Genomic DNA, 24,121 nt, shown 5'->3' on the forward strand with positions numbered 1-24,121 from the left:
GAGAGACAGACAGACATGGATCCATCCAGCAAATCCAACAAATACTGACGGCTCCCCTCGAATGACTGCTGGGCTCTGAGCGGACTAAGGTTTTCTAAAGTTCCCTCCCTCCAACCACTCGGTGTGTCTCTCTCACCGATGTTTCTCTCTCTCTCTGAAAAAAACAATGGAAAAAATACCCTCGGGTGAGGATAATAAGTAAATAAGTTCCCTCCCTCGTGTCTACCTGGGGGGAAGGGGAGGGAAATGAACGTGCCCATAAATTAAAACGCAGGGCCCTGTGAAGGAAACGAACAGCGAAGGGGACCTGTTTTGGACACAACAAAAGAAGCAGCTTCGCGAGTCGGTGCCTTGCACAGGCTCCCGCAGGACGAGCCGGGGGAACGCCGGGGGGGGGGGCCCGCTCGCGGCCCACGGTCACCTCACGTGAGGGGCCTGAAGGCAGACAGGGCGCGCAGGGTCCACGTGCCTGAGAAAGGGAGTGTCGCCTGGCTCCTCCGCGCTCGCGAGGAGGCCCGTCCGGGCCGCGGGGACGACGGCGCACGCGGGCAGCGGGCGGGAATCTCTGGACGCAGGGCCCGCGGGCCCGGGGGTGGGAGCTTTCCCGCCGCCGCGCCACGTCATCGAGCAGCCGCCCCGCGCGTAGCTCCCAGTCGCACACGCGGAAGTAAACAGCGCCACGTCATCAGGGCGCGTCTCCGCCTTTCCCCTCCCTCTCCCCGCGCCGGTGGTCGTGCTCACCTGCGCGCGGGGCCAGGTCTATGTCCCGGTTTCCCGCGGTCGCGGGCAGGGCGCCAAGGCGGCAGGAGGAGGGCGAGAGGCCCAGAGACCCCCAGGAAGAGCGGCCTCCGGCTCTTTGCATCGCTGATAGAGGTGCGGTCCGCGGGACGCTTCCCAGGCCGGCGAGAGTTGCGGCTCGGGGGCTCGGGGGGCATAAAAGTCCGCCTGGGGCCGGCAGAGCAGAGTAGGAAGGAGGCCGCGGCGTTCTCCTCTCCCTCCAAGCCAGAAGCGAACTTTGCGTCCAGTGAGCACTTAGGTCTAGAGGGGGGCGGTCCCTCACCCAAGTTGAGTGAGAACCCTTCTGGCGGACAAAAAAGTGAACCCCAACGCCGAGACGCGCTCTGCTGTTAAACAGGCTCCTAAAGCCTTTGTTCTCTCCCCATCTCCCCCCCTCCCCCGCCTTCGTCGGGCGGCCAGCCTCCCTTTGGGTAGGGTATAGAGGGAGCCAGTTTCCCGGAGCCAGTTTCCATGGTTACCCACCACTTGGCCTTCTGGGATACGTCGCTCTGAGCAGGGTCCTAACTTGAACCAAGAATCAGAAGCGAACAGAGGTGGCTTTTAATTCCGCTGACTTCTGCTCTGTTCCAGTTTTTGGTCTATTTAATAAAATTTGGCTTTTGTGCTTCTATATAGGTACGCTTGCATATACGTTGCCTTGTGCTAGGCTAGGCTTACTTTGTCGGGTACTTTCAGTCATGCATTAACAAATGCTCAAGTTGTTAAAAGAGTTCACTAAAAAGTTGTTTGGGGCTTATAAACCCTCACCAATTAGACGTAGGTGATTTAATTGATAAGTCATTGGTTGATGTTTTCCAACTCTTAAAATTTTACTGTCTTTTTTCAGTTCTGGGAAATTGAGTCGGAGATATCTTTACAGACCTTTTAACTGCACAATTGTTTTTCCTCGTTACAGAAGAGAAAGGATGCACATCACAGGAGGGAGGAACTACTCCAACTTTTCCTATTCAAAAACAAAGAAAAAAGCTTATTCAAGCTGTGAGGGACAATTCATTTCTTATTGTTACTGGAAATACAGGAAGTGGTAAAACAACTCAACTTCCAAAATATCTATATGAAGCAGGTAATTGTATTCTGGGATAATATTGGGAGTATTTAAAAAGTGTCTTCTTAAAGGCTAATAGGACTTCTGTATTGCACAGATGCCACCCATTTGTTTTACAGTCCTAATTCTTCTCTTGACACACCCTCCTCACACCTTGCCTGCTTCTTTGTGGTTTTATTTCAGATTCAGAGATTAGTTGAGGTGACAGCTTTTTTTTTTTTTTTTTTTTTTAAATGTATCTTTATTGATTTCAGAGAGAGGAAAGGAGAGGGAGAGACATAGAAACATCCATGATGAGAGAGTCATTGATCGAGCCCGCAACCCATGCGTGTGCCCTGACCGGGAATCGAACCCTGATCGCCTGGATCCTAGGTCAATGCTCAACCGCTGAGCCACACCTGGCGGGGCGAGGTGGCAACTTTTCCATTTTTAATTACCATAATCCCAAATAGAATTATAGGTAGATACTAATTCTCTGCTATAGAATAAGGTATTGTAGCAGATTATTAACCATTGGGTATTGAAGTAATTTTGGGAGGAAGGGATATATTGATATCCATTGCTGACATTGGTATTTCTTGGTTCTTTCTCCAGAGCATTATCAGGTAAGTATTTATTCCCTGACTCTGCTAACACCAAACCAGCTAACAAATTACCCTTAAAGTGTGTCTCACTTTATTATAGTAAAACTTTCTAGTATAAGGTTAATATAGAACAAAATTATGTTGGATATTATTCCTATTAAAAAATAACAAAAACTTCTTATATATTAACTTACTCTTATGTATCAAACCTGAAATGCCATTGATTAAGACATACAACTATTTTACATATTATTAATAAAGGAAAACTGTCATCAATTGTAATATTCATCTCCCTTTCAAAGATATTTAAAATGGTTAAAAAAATGCCTGTAGAATCTATGTAAGTTACATATTTAAACTACTGTGACAAAGGTAAATCTGTTCTAGGAAGTGTGTGGAATTTTATGGTTTCCTAGAGATTAAAAATTTTTGGCTTACTCTTTAGAGTAAATATTTAGATTGGATTTTAAAAATTAAGCCTGCCCTGGCTGGTGTGGCTCAGTTGGTTGAGCATTGTCCCAGGCACCGAGAGGTCGCTGGTTTGTTTCCCAGTCAGGGTACATACCTGGGCTGTAGGCTCAATCCCCCAGTGGGGGGCATGCAGGAGGAGGCTGATGAATGGTTTTCTCTCATTGATGTATGTTTCTCTCTCCCTCTCCTTTCCTCTCTCTCTCTCTAAAATCAATGAGAACATTAAAAAAAAAATTAAGCCTAATTAAAATACATACATTTTTAATGATGATTAATATGTATTCTTATTTTTAACTTAAATTTCCATATGTTAATTTGCAGTTTTGAAAATACTTGAATAGTTTGTATTGATTGACCAGAGACAATTTAGTTCTAATAGGAAGCAACTGTTAACATGTTTGTGTTTTTTACCTCTGGTTTTGATAGGGTTTTCACAACATGGTATGATCGGTGTGACTCAACCACGAAAAGTAGCTGCCATATCGGTTGCTCAGAGGGTTGCTGAAGAAATGAAATGCACTTTGGGATCCAGAGTAGGATACCAAGTTCGTTTTGATGATTGCAGCTCCAAGGTACAAAAGTTTTGTTGGTATTTGTTAAAGTACTGTAAACTTATGGAAAGAGTGAAGAAAAGTATGAAAGATTTTAACTTTAAAATTCTATTTTTATTTTTAACGAAATAAAGCTTCAGATTAGAATTAATTTTTGTTGCCCGTTGTTAATGCTTTAGCTCTGTGACATCTAATGTTTAACTCATTTTCTCCCATCTCAGTTGGTTATGAGTGACAGTTTATTTTTCGTAGGACTCTTATTTTTTTTAGCTTCAAGGATTCTACATGTAACTTATATTTGTATTCTTTTAAAAAACTTTTTATTGTAAAATATTCATAACATAAAATTTACCATTTTAACAGTTTTTAGGTGTACAGTTCACTGGCATTAAGTACATTCACAATGTGTGTCACCATTACCACTATCTATTTTCAAAACTTTTTCATTTCAAATAGAAACTCTATATCTGTTAATTAGTAATTTCCCATTCTCTCCTCCCCACAGCCCCTGGTAACTTCCATTTTACTTTCTGTCTCTATGCATTTGCCTGTCTCATATAAGTGGAATCATACAATATTTTGTTCTTTGTGTCTGGCTTATTTCACTTAGCATAATGTTTTTAAGATTCATCTATGTTGTATGTTCGTATTTTTGAAGTCAGTGGAAAACTGGCAACTTAATTAACAAAGTAAGAAAGTATTTTGTATTGAGCATCTTCTATATTCACGTCACTAACACATGTTTACATGTTTCACATTGTTTTCTTTTTAGTAGTAAGGATTTACATTCTTTCAGGATTTCTTAATCCTATACCAGGTATACAATAATCCCTGATTTATATATGGTCCCTAATGGGAATGGCCATCAACTGTGGCACAGAATGACTCCAGAATACTCTCTCTGCCTTCCTAATGATCACTGGTGTGGATTTTTCTTTCTTTTTTCCTTCCACTGTTTTATGGATATCACTCCTGTTAACTCCTAGCCTTCACACCTTATTCTCATCTTGTTTTAATGCTATTTTATGTACTCTTTTATTTAGTTAGATTAGTTTGACCACTTACTGTCTACATTTTGGGGAAAATTTTAGTTTGCAAATTGGGGGTGAATTTCTGTGATACTATATTATAAGTTATAACTTTATGTTTTGACCATTAGGAAACAGCAATTAAATATATGACTGATGGATGTTTATTGAAACATATTCTGGGAGATCCAAATCTTACCAAGTTCAGTGTCATTATTTTGGATGAAGCTCATGAGAGAACTCTAACTACAGTGAGTATTTTAATATATTGGTTATCTATTAGACAGTTTACTTTGGGGTAGCTTTTTACTATATAGAGGATTGCCTCTTTCATTTTAACCTGTTGAAATAGACATTCTTTGGAAAGCAAAATATTTAAGAGGAGTTGGTTGTTTTGTATACTTGTGACTTATTAGAAATTTACTTTTCTTTCAGGACATCTTATTTGGTTTATTGAAGAAGCTATTTCAGGAAAAGTCTCCTAATAGGAAGGAGCATTTAAAGGTCGTGGTGATGTCAGCAACTATGGAATTAGCCAAGCTTTCTGCATTCTTTGGAAATTGTCCAATATTTGATATACCTGGAAGGCTTTATCCAGTCAGAGAAAAATTCTGCAATTTGATTGGCCCACGAGACAGAGAAAATACTGCATATATTCAAGCGGTATTACTTGGCATCTTTTTTATATCTGTGATTCTAATTGAATAGTCTGATAATTTATTTGTTCCCTATTATTATTGTTAATCCTCACCGAAGGATATGGGAGAGAAAGAGAAACTCCAGTCGGCTGCCTCCCTTACGCGCCCCGACCGGGGATTAAACCCACAGCCTAGGTATATGCCCTGACCGGGAATCAAACCCACAACCCTTTGGTGTATGGGTGGATGCTCCAACCAACCGAGCCACCTGGCCTGAACAGGTCCCTGTTATTTTAATGGCAGTCCTTATAAGTCCTAGGACTTTTGAGAACCAAATTTTATTTTTCTGTGGAACAAGGGGAGGTGGGAGTAAGGGGGGCTGTAATCCACTAGCTAGCATATTATGTTTGTGTATCTTGCTTTAGATTGTGAAAGTGACCATGGATATCCACTTGAATGAAATGGCTGGAGACATCTTGGTTTTTCTGACTGGTGAGCATTCAGTATCAGGTTTAAAATTAGTATTTATAAGGAGGTATGTGGCACGGTGATAAAATGTTATCTTTGTTGGGCAGTCTGGGTATTACTGTTGCCGTAGCTTTTTATGATAATCTAAATAGTTACAGATTTTATATCTTATATAAGATAATTCTACACTGCCATTAAAATGCCACTCTCATTAGTAAATGTGTAAAACACACACCTTTTGGTAGGAAAATATTAAATGGTGAAGTGTATTTTTATTAGTTTATCTTATATAGAGGTGTTACCACACTAAACAGTCCTGAATCTGGATGTTTGATTCCATTGTTTAAAAGACATCCTACCAGCTCCTTTTTTTGAGTGGTGGGGCATTTCTGTATGGTAGCAGTTCATAAGGGTGGAATCCATGTCTCACAGAGGAGCCTTTTTTGGAGGTCAAAAATAGAATAGTTAAATCCTAGATTAATGTGATTCTTCAAGTAGCAGCATCTATTAACAGAAATGAGTCATTTCATCACTCACCTCCTACTCTGCCTTGTACTGATGTCATTATGACATTCTCTTTGCTTTTTTGAGGTTACTTAAGTATTTTGAAACACACCTAAATGCAGTATCTCCTGGACTTGAGTCCCCTATGTTAATGGTTAACATTACTGAGTTCCTCAAATACTGTGTTAACGAGATGAAAGGCTTGAAGATTATAAACCTTTTTATAACTTTAGAGATTTAAATTCCTTGGAAACTGGTGTTTCTTCTATTATTTTTCTGTTGAGATTTGGTACAGCTTATGAGTTCATCTCCTTTAGATCAAATGAAAGATTTAAAGTAACTATTATGCAAAACTGATTTTAATTTAGAAGGCCTTTTTTTTCACTCTTAAATTAATTTTGCTATTCAGTTGCTAACGGTGTTTCCCCCTCTCGATTCAGGTCAGTTTGAAATAGAAAAAAGTTGTGAGCTGCTTTTTCAGATGGCAGAGTCTGTTGATTATGATTATGATGTTCAAGATACCACTCTAGATGGCTTATTAATATTGCCATGTTATGGATCTATGACAACAGGTAATTCCTCTCAGGCATAGAAAATTTGACTGCTTTTAATACAGTGTTTTATTGAACAAATACATATGTACAGAAAAGTACACAGATCCTATATGTTTATTTTTATGTCAGTGAATTTCATGAACTAAACTCACCTTTGTAACTGACACTCAGACCATGAAACAGAACATTAAGAGAACCAGCATCCCTTGAGAAAAGTGATTTTTTTCTTAAAGTCTTCTCGCATTTTTTCAAGAGCCTTCAACATGCCCCTTAGTAGTATTAAGAGCAACCTTTGTCTTCTCCCACCAGAACAAAAATATTGTTGGTAATTTTTTGAAATAAGGACTATAATGTCTTGGTAGTAGTACTATAAGTCAAACTATTTGCCACAACCACAGATTTCTAGAAATCTTACATATCTAGATATATCTGAGACTAAACACAGTGGATTTTTATTTTTTATTTTGAGAGAGAGGGGGAGAGAGAAGCATAGTTTGTTGTTCTACTTATTGATGCATCATTGGTTGATTCTTGTATGTGCCCTGACTGGGGATCAAACCCACAACCTTGGCGTAGTGGGATGATACTCTAACCAACTAAGCCACCTGGCCAGGGCAACACAGTGGATTTTTTTTTAAGTATCCACATATTAGCCTACTTTTCAAGAATGATGTAAATTGAAAGAGCAAACTCCTATTCTGATACGTGTTCATGATAAATGTTAAATGGGGTTTAGAGTATTTGTGTAAAACTATTTTATTAGGAATTTGATTTGTAAAACTAAAGGGAAATAACTGTAGCCCCCTGGGGTTCAGTTGAGATTAGCATTTACTATAATGTAAAAAGCATTTATATGTTTTTATATTTGATGTGTATTTTTGTTTTTATTGAGTAGATGGTTCTCATTAACAAAAAAAAGTTTAGGGATATATGTGGTGGTAAATAACCATAGATCACATGCTATTATGGAAATTTCTTTTGTGATTATTAGGACCTTGTTCTTAATATTGAAATCTATTTTTAGATTTTTACATCTTAAAGGGAATTCTTAAGGTCATTATTAGATATTTAAGGTTCTTATTGTTTCCTGGGGATTTGATCTAATTACTCTTAAAATTTACTTTTTAACTGATAAGGTAATTAAAAACAGTTATGGTTGCTTTATTATTAACCATTAGCTAGCTATGTTTTTTCCATATGAAGTAAATTTATTCTTTCCTTCTTATTACCACATTGAAAATAATGTTCTATATCTGCTGTTTCTTCTTGTTTAACATCCTGAAATCCAGTTTTTATACTGTTAAAGTTGCTAGTAACTTATTACTCAAATCTCATGGCAGTGATGTATTTTGATTTTGTCATAACAAGTGTCTTTGAAATGCTGTCTTTTGGGATACTATTTAATTATCTGATTTTCCTGACCAATCTTTCTTTAAGGCTTCTACCTTCCCACTCTTCCCAGCCTTTGTTCCCTTGTAAATGTGACTATTTTCTAAGGTTTCATTCTTAACTTGCTCTTTTCTTAAAATTCTCTGTTTTGAGGAAGTTGGCTCCTAGGACTCACCTGTTACTTTGGATAATTCCTGAAAACTCTCTAGTTTAGACTTACTCCTGCAGTGTAGACATCCTGAGTCTGCTCCCTGGGCATTCTGGTCTGTGGACCATATCATCTAGATCATTCAGTCCAAACAAGGGGCAACCCCTGCATGTTTTTTTTTTACCCTTGTCTTATCCAGATCACTCTTTTCGTTTTCTCATTATCGTTGTTAGAATTGGGATCCTTAGTTTGCTTTCCTGAGTTGTTAGTATAGCCTGCTAACCTGTTTTCCATGATTTCATTTACCATCCTACATAAATGACAAATATTTGCATGGAATTAGACAATTTTAGCACTAAAAGTAATAATCTCATTTAGTGCTTCTTAGCTTCTTTTGGAGGATAGGGTCTCAGATTCTTTTAAAAAGGTAATGAAAGTCATGGCTTGTTTCTCTAGAAAAATGCACACACACACGTGTGTGTGTGTGTGCTTGCATAATCAGACTTCTTTATTTTATGGAGGCTAAGTGATGTCCCTGAGGTCACATGGTACGTCTGTATTTGATAACTGGTTATTTATTCAGTAGTAGGTGATAAAGCAGTACGTGTCTCCAGAATACATGAGGAAAAGGAAAGGTGTTTTACCTTGAATTATTGTACAACATTCTTAAAGAGGAAAACTCACTTAGATTATTGCATAAATCCCAAGATAGTTTTCTTCCTGCAAAACAAAGACATTACCTCAATATGGTGGGTACCTAGAATTTGCTTTGTTTACAATAGTTCTTTAAATGTTAAGATTAAAGTATTGGGGAATAAAGCTAGTGAGCTTCACATAAAACTTTTATTGTATGTGGAGCCTCCTCAAATGGGAGATATTCTTTGTCTTATAAAGAAATACACACTTTTAAGAAAAATAAAATCAAAATAAGAAAATTAATTAGATTCTCACCAGCATGGTTAAGTGATAATCACTATTAATCTTCTGAGGTATATTGTTCTGGACTTTTCTTTATACATTTAAGTACATTTTTATTGTTTAGTTTTTTAAAACAAAAACTGGAATTATATGTGCTCTTTTATGTTTTTCTTTTTTGCCCTTTGTAGAAATTTCAAAACTACAGAAAAGTACAAAATTTTCCACTGTGCAGAATTAGCACACTGATAGTGTCTCAGCATATTTCCATCAGTTTTCTTTAAAGAAAAATTACTCAATTGAGGAAAAATTACACAGTTTCATTGTAAAGAATTCAAGCAGTATACAAAGTTACAAAGGTAAAAGTAAAGAAATCACAAATTCTGCCATCCAGAAACCATCTTCAGTGTTAGGAAAACCATTAACCAGGGGTGTGTGTGTGTGTACACATATAGGGAATAACTAAATAGGTAGGTAGGTTAATAGAAATGCTTTTTATTTTATTTATCGATTCTAGAGAGATTAAGAGAGAGAAACATTGATCGGTTGGTTGCCTGTTGAACATGCCCTGACCTGGGATTGAACCCACAACCTGGTTATGTGCCCTGATGGGAATCGAACCCATCACCTTTCAGTGTATGGATGATGCTTCAACCAACTGAGCCACACCAGCCAGAGCTAGACATGCTTTTTAAAAGTGAGATTATACTATTGTTTTTTAATTTATAATTTGTTGGGGTTTTTTGAGAGTGAGAGAAACATCGATTTGTTGGTCCACTTATTGATGCATCATTGGTTGATTCTTACATGTGCCCTGACTGGGTATCAAACCCTCAACCTTGGTTTATCAAGATGATGCTCGAACCAAGTGAGCTACCTGGCTAGGGCACTACAGCTTTTTAAAAAGGTATTTAATTTTACTTGAATTTACTTGAAGGATTTATTAAACTGAAAGTAACTCTTTACCACATGACATAATATTTTATAAAAGACGGCTTTAAAGTTCAAAAAGATGAAAAATATTAAGGAGCTGAAATTAATGTCTTCTTTTTAGACCATATTTGATTGGAGATCTTATCTGTTGACTAAAGTACTTTTACTTTTCTATATCCCCCCCCTTCTAATTTTTATTAGTTATTTTTACATTATTCAGATGTATTTAATGTTTACCATCAAATTTTTTTAAACCATGGTTTTTTCATTCCTACAATACTTTCGGTTAATTTTGGTTTGGCTGAATTTTATTAACTTTTTTTAAATAGAAGGGCTCTTGAGTGTTATTTTTTGTTGTTTTTTATGTTTGAGAATGTCTGGCTTTTGCCTTTATAACTTGAACCACATGGGCTGGGTTTTATGTTCTTGGGTCACACTTTCTTTTCCTTAGAACTTGGTAGACGTTGTCCAGTTGTCTTCTGGCATTGAATGTTGCTGCGGAGGAGTCTGAGGCCAGCCTGATTTTTTCCCCCTTCTTGTAAGTGATTTGCTTTTTCTGTCTGATTGCCTGAAAATTTATATTTTTATCCTTAAAGTTCAATAGTTCTGGGATTTTTTTCCCCCTCTTTTTTTTTTTTTTTTTTTGTGTTGAGTGTTCTATATTAAAATTTCCTGGAATTGAAGTCCTTTTTTAAAAAAAAAATCAGCTTTATTGAGGTATCATTTATATACAATAAACTATACCTGTTTTAGGTATCAAATAGTTAATGGATTTTGATAAGTGTACATACCTGTGTAACCACAGCCACAAATGAAATCAACCTTTTTGATGTGCTCTTTTGATCTGCAAGTTCAATTCATTATTTCAGGGACATTCTTTTATATCTTGAGTATAACTTTTGTCTATTTATTGGTTTTTCTACATCAATTATTCTTAGATTGGATTGCTTATCTTCCATATTTTTTAGCTTCTTTTAAGTTACTTTATCTTTTTCAACTGCATTTAGCGATTATCTCAGATCTTTTCTGTGTCAGGAATTTTATTTTCAGCTGTGTTAGTGAGTATTCTCAAGACATTTTTGACTCACCCAAAAAATAAAACGTTTTAAAGAATGTTATAAAAAATATAAATAGAAATGCTAATAATTACTTTTCATACACCAATGGATTGACTCATGTATTCCCAGGAATGATTATTCCTAGTTTTCAGAGATCATTGAAATAGATGATTTACCCAAATCCATTGCTTGGGAGTTCCTTGACTTTGTTAGCTTAAGTGATCTTTAACCTTTATCCCACTTCAGCCACCCATTCAAAAGCTTACGTCCTGGACTTTGTCATTACCATCATTTCTGATCTCAGTCTTCAACATCTTTCTGGTGATTACTTTCTGTTTTGCCAACCCACTCTACGGTTCCTAAGTCAACAGTTTTCAAAATGCATTCAGACTTGTCCTTTACCAGCCTTCACCTATCTCCTTTGCCTGTACTGTAATCATTTCCTTGCAGAAATTCTTAACTTTCTTGTCCAGTTCTCTGCATAACCTGGCAGGAAAGGAGATCTGGCCAAATCCATCTTTCTACTTAATTTACACCCAGGTCTCTTAAGGCCTAGAAAGTTCCAGGAACCCAGAAATACTCTTTTCAACTCTTAAGGCTGATTCATTTTTTTCTCTCTTTAGACTAGCTTTCTCTCCTTCATTGACATTTGTCACTTTCCTATGGTTCACAAGTTTATTTTTCCTCTTTGCAAGAGACTAGCCTAATCAAATTGGCCATCTCTTGACCTTCTTCCAAATTCACAGGAGAATCAGATTGACCCAGCTTGGGAGGGGATGTTTATCCTTGGTGCTATAAACTATGGCTGGAGCAAGGTGCCGTACTCAGCATTGCTGCTGCGGCCCACCCTTCAGAATGTGTGGGTAGTGGAAATGAGCATGGTATTACTTGTTTAGAGAGGTAGTCATGAGTTGGGCAGACACTAAAAAGTAAAAACTGATTAATCAATCTTTAAGGCAGAGAGAGGTCCTTAATCTGTAGTCCATGGTTGGGAATTGTTTGAAATTTTGTGTGTGTGTACATGTCTTTTAATAGAGAAGAGATCCATGGTTTTAAAATAATCTCAAAGGGAGCTATGACCTACATAGAGGCGTCTGCTGTAGGGTTTATTTTAGCAATAATAACCTGTGATTCCATGGATCTAGAAATCTTAACAGTGAAAGGTGAGGAAAAAATAGTTTTGCAATTATATTTGAATTCAAGATAATTAAAGAGGTGAAGAAAATATAACTTTTAATGGAAAGAATTTAGTTTTTCAAAACTTGAGTTTGACAAACGCATGTTATAAATTAGTATTTTCCCTTTACATGTATTTCAGATCAACAGAGGAGAATATTTTTGCCACCTCCACCTGGAATTAGAAAATGTGTCATATCCACTAATATTTCTGCAACATCTTTAACAATAGATGGAATCAGGTACAACCTTAAAAATTTTGTTTAAAGCCAGGAAAGCTACTTAGTTAATCATAAAGCATTGAGTTTGCTTCTCTGTGCCCTCCACTAATTCCCTTCTCATTTGCTTAACTTGTAATCACCTGTTGTTACTGTAATTATGGATCGCAGTGAATAGGAAGTGGAGTAGAAAGTGCACATAATCTTTCATTTAACTACTTGTACATGGCAACTTGTAGTTTTCTCTTCCAAAATTTAAGATTATGCATAATACTTCCTGGGTTTCAGTAAATAGGAAGCCAATCTGTTTTTCTGTACACCCATTACCATTACCATTACCATTACCTGCAATGATCTATTCCTTTCTCACCTGGCAGCTCCACTTAGAGTAAGCTTTGTATATCCAAATGTTTATCTGACTATACTGTTTCTAACTTTACACACCTTTTTGTGTGAAATGAACTATGGTGCAAGTCTCTTATTTTAATGTAATCAGTGATGCATGCAATGTTTGAGTAGGTATAGTAGAGAAACCTTGAAAAGTAAGTCTAGACTGATAGGTAATATGAATGTGTTTCAGAATGTTCCTGTAGTAAATGATAGACCTACTGCTATTTCTCATTTAGTTTTTTACCTGATGTGTTCTCCGTTTAATTGACTTACAATGGTATTGTTAAAGTCTAGCTGGAATTAGATTCTGAACCTGTTATAATAGTCTAGAGCTGACTTTCAAGTTTGTTTGTAGAGGAGAAATTCATATAACATAAAATTAACATTTAAAAGTGAACAATCAGTAGTTAGTGCATTTATATCATTGTATAACCCACCACCTCTATCTAGTTTTTAAACATTTTTATTGCCCCAAAATAAAACCCTGTGCCCTTTAAACAGTAACTCAGAATCTGGTGTATATTCCATTCTATGTATATACCATAATTTGTGCATCAATTCGTCTCTTTAACAGGCCATGGACATTTAGGTGGTTTCTACCTTTTGGTTCTTACAACTAGTGCTACTATGAACATACACCTACAAGTACGTGTTGAGTACTGTTTCAATTGCATACTTAGGAGTGGATTTCTGGGTCATATGGTGACTCTGTGTTTAACGTTTTGAGGAACCTTCAAACCATTTCCCACATTGGCTGAACCAGTTTACATTTCCAGCAGCAATGTATGAGGGCTCCAGTGTCTTAACTTTCAAGTTTTACAGTTAACACAAAAGTTGTCACGTAGCTGTTAGTTTGGTGGAAGAGGAGAATCCAAAGCAATTGAAAATGAACAAGTCTTTCCTTATTTTCTAGAAACTGAGCTTGTTTTCCTTTTCTTTAGGTATGTGGTAGATGGCGGCTTTGTGAAGCAGTTAAATCACAATCCCAGGTTAGGGCTGGACATCCTGGAGGTGGTTCCAATTTCAAAGTAAGTCTCTGTGTCAAGCCTTTTTGTACAAAGAACAGTTGATTAGATAATTTCTAGTTGGCTCAGGGGTGGGAATCGAATTGCTTAGGAAACCCATAGAACATTTTGGGAACTTTTGTTTCTTTTCTTCTAAAGGAGTGAGGCATTACAGCGAAGTGGCCGAGCTGGTCGAACTTCCTCAGGAAAATGCTTTCGGATCTATAGTAAAGATTTTTGGAACCAGTGTATGCCCGACCATGTGATCCCTGAGATTAAGAGAACTAGTTTGACATCCGTAGTTCTGACCTTAAAGTGCCTTGCCATACACGATGTTATAAGGTATGTAGACAGCCTTTTAAAAAGGGAGAAAATGTGTTAGGGTGGTGCCAGGTTATTTCTCAGACATTCTTTTGAAGTGTTTGGCCCAGACATCCCTACATCTCAAGGTTCAACTAGACCCATACAGAAGACTTCTTTCTGTTGCTTTACTTGAATTGGATCCCTTGTTCATATTTTAACCTTGGTTTAATGGTGTGCCTTATGCTGATATTATTCGAGTCATTTAGTGACCACTGTTTATCCGTTATGAAAGGTATATGACGACCCTAATTCCAGACAAAAAGTTTGTTTTGGTAGCTTTTTTTTTCTTAAAATATATCTTTAATGACTTCAGAGAGAGAAAGGGGGAGAGAGAGAGAAACATCAATGATGGGAGAGTCATTGACTGGCTGCCTCCTGCACACCCCAGACCAGGGATCCAGCCCGCAACCCAGGCATGTGTCCCAACTGGGAATCGAACCTTGATCTCCTGGTTGGTAGCATCTTTTGTGTGAGCAGCTTTGTACCACACACTGAGAGAAATGGTAATACTCAAGTAGTTTTTTGCCTTTACGAAGCTTAAGTTATATTGGAGAAACAAGATTCAGACATACGAAGCTACAAATAGAACAGCTGTTAAACTATAATTAACTGGTATAGGACAGTGTTATTATAGAGGCTTGAAATGTCACATTACACAGACATGGTAGAGGAAGTAATGAAGGGAAGTGCTGTCTTATTCTTAATTTTGGTCTTGTCTGGGAATGTAAAAATGTCAGGAACTTGGGAGAAGGTGGCCATGCATTCTTTAAGTTCATAATAAGAGGGGAAGTAATTACTAGATTCATCTAAACATATATTGTAGCCTGGCCAGGCATGGCTTGGCAGTTGAGCATTGGCCTAGGATCCAGGAGATCTCGGTTCGATTCCCAGTCAGGGCACATGCCCTGCTTTGCAGCTCGATCCCCAGTGGGGGGTGTGTAGGAAGCAGCTGATCAATAACTCTCTCATCATTGATGTTTCTACCTCTCCCTCTCCCTTCCTCTCTCTGAAATCAATAAAGATACATTTTTAAAAAGTTAAAATAAACATATATTGTATATTCTTAGAAAGTCAATTGAAAAAAATGTTGGAGTTACAAGATGAGAGATTTCCTAAAAGAATATAGATCCTAGAAAGAGGGAAATAATGTAATATATGAAATTTTAACTGTAATCATAAATTATGTCAGTGAAGGGCGATTAAAAGAAGTCTAAGTGGCCAAACAGAAAGCTTTCAGATGAACCCGGATTTGAATATAATATTTACAAAAGAGAGCAGCATATAACCAAGAATAAATAAATATTAGAAAAACAGAAACAATAATTACTTAATATCTGTACTGAGCTATTTTTCCATCTTAAGTTTTAAGACTTAGACTGTACTAAAAGTCCCCAAACTAGAGGAAAGAAAAAAAAAAGACTTCTCTCCCCCTTTTTAAGATACGTGTAGAGTAAGGAGAGAGAGAACCAGTTTTTGGGATAGATGGTATATTATTCATAGATAGCTGAAAGAAAATGGAGCTTTTCCATTATTTTGCTTCCCCTTTCTCCATCAAGAATGATTTTAAAACTGGGAAGATAAGAACAAGTATAGATAAGGAGGAATCGATGACCAAGTTGATTAGAAAATAATGAGATGAAAACCTAACAACCATAAATGAGTCTCTCTTGAGGCTTTAGACATTATTTCCATAGTACTAAAAGAACTTGCAGATTTAATGTCAAATGTAATGAGAAATTGTGCAGAACAGGTTACCAGAAATTTGTGAGAAGTGCAAATGTCTTGATTTTTCCACTTAGGTAAGTGGCAGATTTGGGGAACAACTACCCAGTAAGCTTGACATTGATTCTTAGCAGATTCTAGAAATAGTTTGGAAAATAGTTTAAGAGAATTTAATGGTGATTTATAACAATCAGTGTGAATTAAAATAGTTGCCAAATAATGTGTCATTATAGACCATTTCCTTTTTGGTTTAAAGATAGGACCATCCACATAATGGGTGTGCCACAAGAACTTACTGGATGATAATCTAATGTCTCTTATTTTCAACACAGTATTTAACAAGATTACATTTGTGAATAAGGAGGTGACAGTACTGTTGAATAGAGTTTAGTTGCCAAATAGCCAAATCCAGAAAATACTAATTGTGTAGTGTATACTGGTAGTATGCTGAACTTTTCTCTTTACTGATAAGTGTTAAAAAAAATTTTTTTATGTTGATTTTTAGAGAGAGAGGAAGGAAGGGGGGGGAGAGATATCCATGTGAGAGCGAAACATTAATCGGCTGCCTCCTGCACGCCCCCTACTGGGGATCGAGCCCAAAACCCGGGCATGTACCCTGGCAGGGAATCGAACCGTGATGCTCAACCACTGAGCCGTGCTGGCCAGATCTAATAAGCATTTTTAATGAAAATATTAAATAAAGATATTGAAGTCTTGATTATCAGATTCCTGTAAAATGTCTTGATATCTGATCAGTAGATTATTAAAACCAAGATTTAGAATGATCTCAACATGTCAGAACCTTTGACAAAAGTCACAAGGTAAAAGTCTGAAAGGCGACATCTTATATCATGTGTTTTGGTTGCACATTAAGAAAATTCATGTGGAAAATATCTGAAATGATCAGATTACCACAAACTTAATATGAGTTTACAATATTTTGCTGTTAAAAAGCTTTTTAAAATCCCACTGGCATAGACTTTGGTTATATTAATAGACAGCAATGTCCAGATGACTGGGAATTATAGCATCCCTGTTCTGTGCTGATCACTCTACATTTGGAGTTCAGTTTTGGATATTTTTGTTTTATGAGAAGTTTGACAAACTATAGAGTGTTTCCAGAAGTTGGTGATTAGGTCTGGCAAGTCTCTTAGAAACCAAATAATACAAGGAGTACTTTGCAGATTAGTAATTGGTATAATCAAGGGAGAAAAATAATTATGTTTTCTTACAGATCTGAAAGGGGTCTTATATAGAAGAGGAAGCTGACTAGTTTTGTATTGCCCTAGGGTACGGGTCACGAACTGTGATCGAGGCTCACTGACTGTTATTGTAAATAAAATTTTATTGGAACATAGCCATGACTATTCATGTATGGCTGCTTTCTCTGCTGAAGCAGAGTTGAATAATTGTGACAGAGACCATATGGCCTGCAAAACCAAAACATTTACTACTTGCCCTTTTACAGAAAGTGTTGCGCATTCAGAAGATTGACTGTAGAACAGTCTATGAGATTTTTATTTGTTGTTAAGTAGAGCTGTCAATCCTGGAATGGACGTTTGTGAAAGATATTAAACCTTGTGTCCTTTGTTGGACTTTTTTCTAGGTGAGAAATTGGAGTAGATGATTTATCATCTCAAGACTTATGGTAAAAAAAAACCCAGTGTAGGAAATATTCAGTAACTATTTTTTCTGTTTAAAAGTTTTATACACACACACACATTGATGCTTGGTTATATGCCACTGTTATTCTTTGTGAATATTATTAATTGTCCCATGTTCATCAATGGCATTGTGGTTATGTAAGAGAATGTCTTTATTTTCAGGGGATGCATGCTGAGTATTTTGGGGGTGAATTAGCATTGTAGTTGCAACTTGCCTTCAGAGTTCAGGAATTAATTACGAACAGATACATAAAGCAAATGTAATAAAAGTAATTGAATATATTTGCCTTTTTATCAAAAGCCATTTTGAAGTACTAAACATTTTGTAGTTTTGGGCCACTTTCAATGAATTTTTCTCCATTGTTTTATAAAATTGTAATAAAGTTGTAGACTAACAAACAGAGTCTAGTTGACATTGCGCTATAAAGAATGGGACAGGATTAAGGTAAGTAAAGAGGAATGGTGAGAGTGTTCCAGCTAAGAAGATCAAAAAGAGGTGTTTCTTGAATTAACAGAAGAAGACTATAGTCCAGAAAAACTATTTCTTTCTTTGCTGCAGTGCTGACCATGATCGTAGAATGCTTTTATAAAAAAAAAAAAAAAAAAAAGGGAATTTGAAAAATAGAGCTATAACCTTTTAAAGTTGAAGTCTGTATAAAATTTACCATGTTCAAGAAATGGAATTTCATTTTATATCATGTAAACAGGTTTCCCTATTTGGATCCACCTAATGAGAGACTTATTTTGGAAGCCCTTAAACAACTTTACCAGTGTGATGCTATTGACAGGTAAAAAAAACAAACACAACCCATCCCAAAAAACCTTACCCCAACAGATGTTAATCTCTTTTTAAAATAGGATTCTTAATACTTTATAAGTAGAAAATGATTTGTTTTAATTGAAGGAATTATTTTACCTGAAATTAGAAATTGTCCTCAGTCTGACTTCGCAACAATTTTGAATTTACAAATTATACCATAAAACTAATTTTGTTTAATATTGGAACTATTTAACAAGTAATTTCTGAGTACTGTTTCAGTGCCAGACATTATACTGGGTACATCAAAATAATAAGAGCCAGAGTCCTTGTTCTCATGATGGCATGAGGGGGAAAGATTTGGTAATTATCATTCGCTCATTACTTCAAGGACATCCTCTGTGTTTCTATAGAACTTTGTGTCTTTTTTTTATACTACTTTATTCTGCATCATTGTTTCATTTTTTGGATGCATTGGCCCTTGACAGCAAGGAACTTATTATTTTTATGTTTCTCTTATCAATGACCACAGCATATCATGTTTCTTACATTGAATTGAATTTCTGGGGGTGATTTAAGGTAATCTGTATCTGATTTATTCTCAGTGATGAACATTTCATTTGTACTTTCCCAAGGTAGAAAGACTTAAGAACTTTTCTTTCAATTAAGGAGTGGCCATGTGACCAGATTGGGTTTGTCTATGGTGGAATTTCCTCTCCCTCCTCATCTGACATGTGCAGTAATAAAGGCTGCTTCTCTGGACTGTGAAGATCTACTACTTCCAATAGCAGCAATGTTGTCTGTGGAAAATGTCTTCATTAGACCTGGTAAGAAGTTTATTGAAGAGGTTTACTTTTTAATTAGTAGACTCTAACCCTGGCCAAGTAGTTTAGTTGGTTAGAGCATCATCCTGATATGCCAAGGTTTTGAGTTTGATCCCCAATCAGGGCACATACGAGAATCAACCAAAAGCCCTGGCCAGTGTGGTTTAGTTAGTTCGGTGTCATTCCAGGCACTGAAAGGTTGCTGGTTCGATTCCCAGCTTGTTCCCTAGGATAGGAGGTGTGCAGGAAGCAGCCAATCCATGTTTCACTCTCACATCAATGTTTCTTTCTCTCCTAGCTTTCCTCTTTCAAAATCAATAAAAAATCTTTAAGAAAAAAATAATCAACCAATTAATGCATAAGTGAAACAATAAGTCGATGTTTCTCTCTCTCCTCCTTCCTTCCTCCCTCCCTCTCTCTAAAAATCAATAAAAAATAATTAATAGACTTTATTCTTTAGGTTTATAGGTTTTAGGTTTATAGGTTTATAGGTTTTAGGTTTATAGAAATATTGAAGGAAAGTACAGATACATACAATTTCCTCTATCATTAACATCTTTTGTTACTCTGGTGCATTTGTTACAATTGATGAGCCAATATTGATACATTATTATTAATTAAAGGGATCACTGTTTGTGTTTTATGTTCTGTGGGTTTTAACAAATCTATAATGACACCTATCCACCATTACAATATTATACAGAATAGTGTCACTGCCTTAAACATTTCCTGTGCTCCACCTATTCATCCCTACATCCCTTACCCCAAACCCCTAGCAACCATTAATCTTTTACTGTCTCCATAGTTTTGCCTTTTCCAAATGCCATATAGTTGGAATCATGTAGTAGGTAGCCTTTTCAGATTGGCTTCTTTAACTTAGCAATGTACATTTAAGGTTTCTCCGTGTCGTTTTTTTGGCAGGATAGCTCATTTCTTTTTATTGCTGAATAATATTCCATTGTATGGAATTCGTTTATCCATTCACCTATTGAAGGGCATCTTGGTTGCTTTCAGGTTTTGGCAATTATGAATAAAACTGCTATAAACATCTATGTGCAGCTTTTTGTGTAGGCATAGGTTTTCAACTCATTGCTGAATAGTATAATAAGAATATGTTTAGATTTACAAGAAATTGCCAAACTATCTTCCAGACCAAAGGTCTGTACCATTTTGCATTCCTGCCAGCAATGAGTCTAGAATTCCTGTTGCTCCACAACTTCACCAGCATTTGGTATTACCAGTGTTTTGGATTTTGATCATCCTAAGGTGTGAAGTGGTATCTCATTGTTTTAATTTGTCTTCTCTGGTGACATACGACGTTCACCATCTTTTCATATGCTTTTTGCCATTTGTAATCTTTGGAGTCTGTTCAGGTCTTTTTAAATTGGGTTGTTTGTTTTCTTGCTGTTGAGGTTTTTAAAAAATATTTATTGATTTTAAAGAGAGGGGAAGAGGGGATAGAGAGAAACACTGATTTATTGTTCCATTTATTTATGCATTCATTGGTTGATTCTTGTATGTGTCTTGACCAGTGATTGAACTTGCAACCTAGGTGTATCAGGCTGATGCTCTAACCAAGTCAGCTACCTGGCCAGGGTGCCTCTTATTGTTGAGTTTTAAGAATTCTTTGTATATTTTGGATAACTGTCCTTTATCAAATATATTTTTTGCAAATATTTCTCCCATTCTGTGGATTATCTTCCTGTTTTTTTGACATCTTTTGCAGAGCAGAAGTTTTTAATTTTGATGACTTTCAGCTTATAAATTATTTCTTGCATGGGTCATGGTGTTTTATCTAAAAATTCATCACCGTACCCAAGGTCATCTAGATTTTCTCCTATGTTATCTTCTGGGAGTTGGATGTCCATTTGTTCCAGCCCCATTTGTTCAAAAGACTATCCTTTCTCCATTGAAATGCTTCTGCTCCTTTGTTAAAGGTCATTTGACTGTATCTGTGAGGGTCTGTTTCAGCGTCTTGTATTCTCTTCCATTGGTCTATTTTTCTATTCTGTCAATACTGCACTGTCTTTTTTATCCTCTAAATATGTTTTTATGGATTTCAGAGAGAGGAAGGGAGAGGGAGAGAATCATTGATCGGCTGCCTCCTGCACACCCACTACTGGGGATCAAGCCTGCACCCCGGCCATGTACCCTGACTAGGAATTGAACTGTAACCTCCTGGTTCATAGGTCAACGCTCAACCACTGAACCATGCAAGCCGGGCATTACTGCACCGTCTTAATTACTGGATCTTTATAGTTACTTTTGAAGTTGGATAGGGTCAGTTTCTGACTTTGCTTTTTCCCTGTTTGGCTAATCTGGGTCTTTCCTGTTTCTGTATAAACTTTAGAATCAGCTTGTTGATAGTCACAAAATAACGCTAGGACTTTAATTGGGATTCATTGAATCTATAGATCAAGTTGGAAAGAACTGACACCTTGACAGTATTGTCTTCCTATCCATGTGCATGGAATATCTCTCCATTTATTTAGATCTCCAGTATTTCACTGAGCATTTTATTTATTTATATTATTTAAAAAAAATTTTTATTGAATTTTTTGGGGTGACTTTGATTAATAAAATGATATAGGTTTCAAGCATACAATTCTATAACACATCATCTGTATATTGTATTGTGTGTGCACCATCAGTGAGCGTTTTTTGATTACCATATACCTAGCCCTGTGGGACATGAGACTGAGAACAGACTGTTTTTACATTTTGTTACCCTTTAACTTAGTTGTTTGAAGTAGGGAGTATCTAATGTTCCTGGCTGAGGTTAATTTCCTTTCATTGGTAAAGGAAGATAGTATGGTGAACCTTTGCCCTGTTATAGTACGTTAGTAATATATTAACCTTTTTCCCCCCAAGAATCCAGAGAAATGGTAGTTTGGCCCTTGTATCCTTAGAGAATTGTTTTGTTTTCATGTCTTTAAACTTCTCCTTTTTTTCTTGGTGTGTCAGTATGGGACACAACTTAATTTGTCACATGTCAGCTTTGCTTTCTTCTGGTGGGGGTCACGATTTTTCATTTGTAAAACCAGGGAGTTGGATTAAGGTGATCTAATTCTAATAGTCTTGTAAGGCCAGAAAAAGGAAATGTTTTTTCTTGTTTGAATATTTAAATAGATGAAGCCAGCCTGGTGTTAGCTGCAGTTTTTTGTTGGTAACATTTTGTAATACTTTTAAAAAAAATTTTATTGATTTTTTTAGAGAGAGAAAGGGAGAGGGAGAGAGAACTATCAATGTGAGAGGGAGACATTAATTGGCTGCCTCCTGCACACCCCTGACTGGGGATTGAGCCTGCAACCTAGGCATGTGCCCTCACCAGGAATCTAACCAACAGTCCCCTGGTTGCATGGGATGTCGCCCAACCAACTGAGTTACACTGACCAGGGCTTGTAATACAATTTTAAACTTACAGAACTGTTGAAAGAATATGACAGGCCCTGGCTGGGTAGCTTACTTGGTTAGAGCATCATCCTGATAGACCAAGGTTGCAGGTTCGATCCCTGGTCAGAGCACATATAAGAATCAGCCAATGAATGCATAAATAAGTGGAACAGTTTATGTTTCTCTCTCAAAAAATCAATGAAAAAAAAAAAAGCATATGAAAGGAATTCCTTTGTACCTTCTATCTAGTTTCAGCAGTTACTACATTTTTGCCGCATTTGCTTAATTATTCTATGTATATGTATACATATGTATTTATAAATATACATTTTCTTTTTCTGAATCATTTGAGAGTAAATTGGAAATATTGTGCTCCCTTACCACAAAATATTTACATGTATATTTACCTAGAACAAGGGTAATCTCTTATTTAACCGAAGTAAAGTTACCAAAATTAGGAAATTTAACATTGATAGAATATTATCTAATCCAGAGTCCATACTGAAATTGTTAATTTTCCCTAGAATATTCAAAAGTAGTTTCAGAATTGCTAAGCTATACCATGTGAAAGGCAACCCTATATATATAACTGGAGTTCAATATTTACTTAAAGGCTTGTTAGTTTTTTGGTGAGGGTGAACCTGCTCTTCACTGGCTACCCTGCCTGGATCGTCCCCATAGAGCATTTTTTATTTTAATTGTGATATTTTTGCAAATGAAGGGTACTGTACTTGATTTGTATGTGATACTTACAGCCTTATTTTCCCACTTAAGGTCTGAGGACCGTGGGTGAAATCCTTTCTGTGTAATGGTTTTGTTTTCTGATTTATTGCTGTATAGAAAAATATTGAATTATCTTCCCAAAGGGAGTTTAGCTGATGTAACCTTGTTTTGCTGCTTTAGCGTTTTATTTATAGTTTTTGCCTCAATAGCATCTACCTAGTTGCATGAGGTAAAACGGATAATAGAATTTCATCTGGGGAAAGATAAATTAAAGAAAATGACAAATCTACTGGTTAAGTCCTTGAAGATGGACAGTCAAACTATTGCTTAGTCAGAGGATAAACTTGCTGGGACTGCACAAACTCTGTGATACGGTCTCCAACTTGACTGTTACCCTCTCTCCTGTTGTCTCTAGCTGCTTCCTTCAGTTGTTACCTAGGTAACAGGATGGAAGGCTTTATATCTTCCTGAGCGTTTTCTTTAATCAGATTGCCTTCCTCCTAATAACCAGGAACTGCTGCTGTGGAGATTCACAGTGTAGTCTATGTAAGTGCTGCTTCCTGGAACCGGGCATCTTGGTGCCTCTGGTAAATCTAACTGTGATGGGTGTACTGAAGGAGTAGGAATTGTGGTCTTATGTGGAACACTGAAGGAAGGAGCCCTAGGAAATTTTGAAAGATGGGACTCTGAAAGAAACGTCACCTGGGTAAAGTGTTATGTAGGGAACTTGGGCAGTCAGAGAGCACATCAGTCCTGAGTGGGTAACAGATGCATCTCAAGGACAAAACATTGAGCAAAAGAAA

At 36.8% G+C, this 24,121-nt stretch overlaps 1 protein-coding gene across 1 annotated transcript in view; it reads left to right on the forward strand.

Annotated features, from left to right (window-relative positions):
* Positions 1-761: 761 nt before the first annotated feature.
* The window catches only part of DHX40 (DEAH-box helicase 40), a gene marked incomplete at its 5' end in the record, with an annotated part of 31,746 nt that continues 8,386 nt past the window's right edge, over positions 762-24,121 (forward strand). The window contains 12 exons of the mRNA XM_081162642.1: positions 762-873; positions 1,694-1,861; positions 3,325-3,470; positions 4,609-4,728; positions 4,913-5,140; positions 5,541-5,607; positions 6,528-6,659; positions 12,403-12,502; positions 13,810-13,896; positions 14,032-14,214; positions 18,329-18,409; positions 19,048-19,205. Of these exons, the coding sequence (XP_081018768.1) occupies positions 762-873; positions 1,694-1,861; positions 3,325-3,470; positions 4,609-4,728; positions 4,913-5,140; positions 5,541-5,607; positions 6,528-6,659; positions 12,403-12,502; positions 13,810-13,896; positions 14,032-14,214; positions 18,329-18,409; positions 19,048-19,205 (1,582 nt within the window). The remainder of the gene's footprint in view (positions 874-1,693; positions 1,862-3,324; positions 3,471-4,608; positions 4,729-4,912; positions 5,141-5,540; positions 5,608-6,527; positions 6,660-12,402; positions 12,503-13,809; positions 13,897-14,031; positions 14,215-18,328; positions 18,410-19,047; positions 19,206-24,121) is intronic.

This window comes from Miniopterus schreibersii (assembly GCF_964146895.1).
Source record: "Miniopterus schreibersii genome assembly, chromosome: 16".
Taxonomy (NCBI): domain Eukaryota; kingdom Metazoa; phylum Chordata; class Mammalia; order Chiroptera; family Miniopteridae; genus Miniopterus; species Miniopterus schreibersii.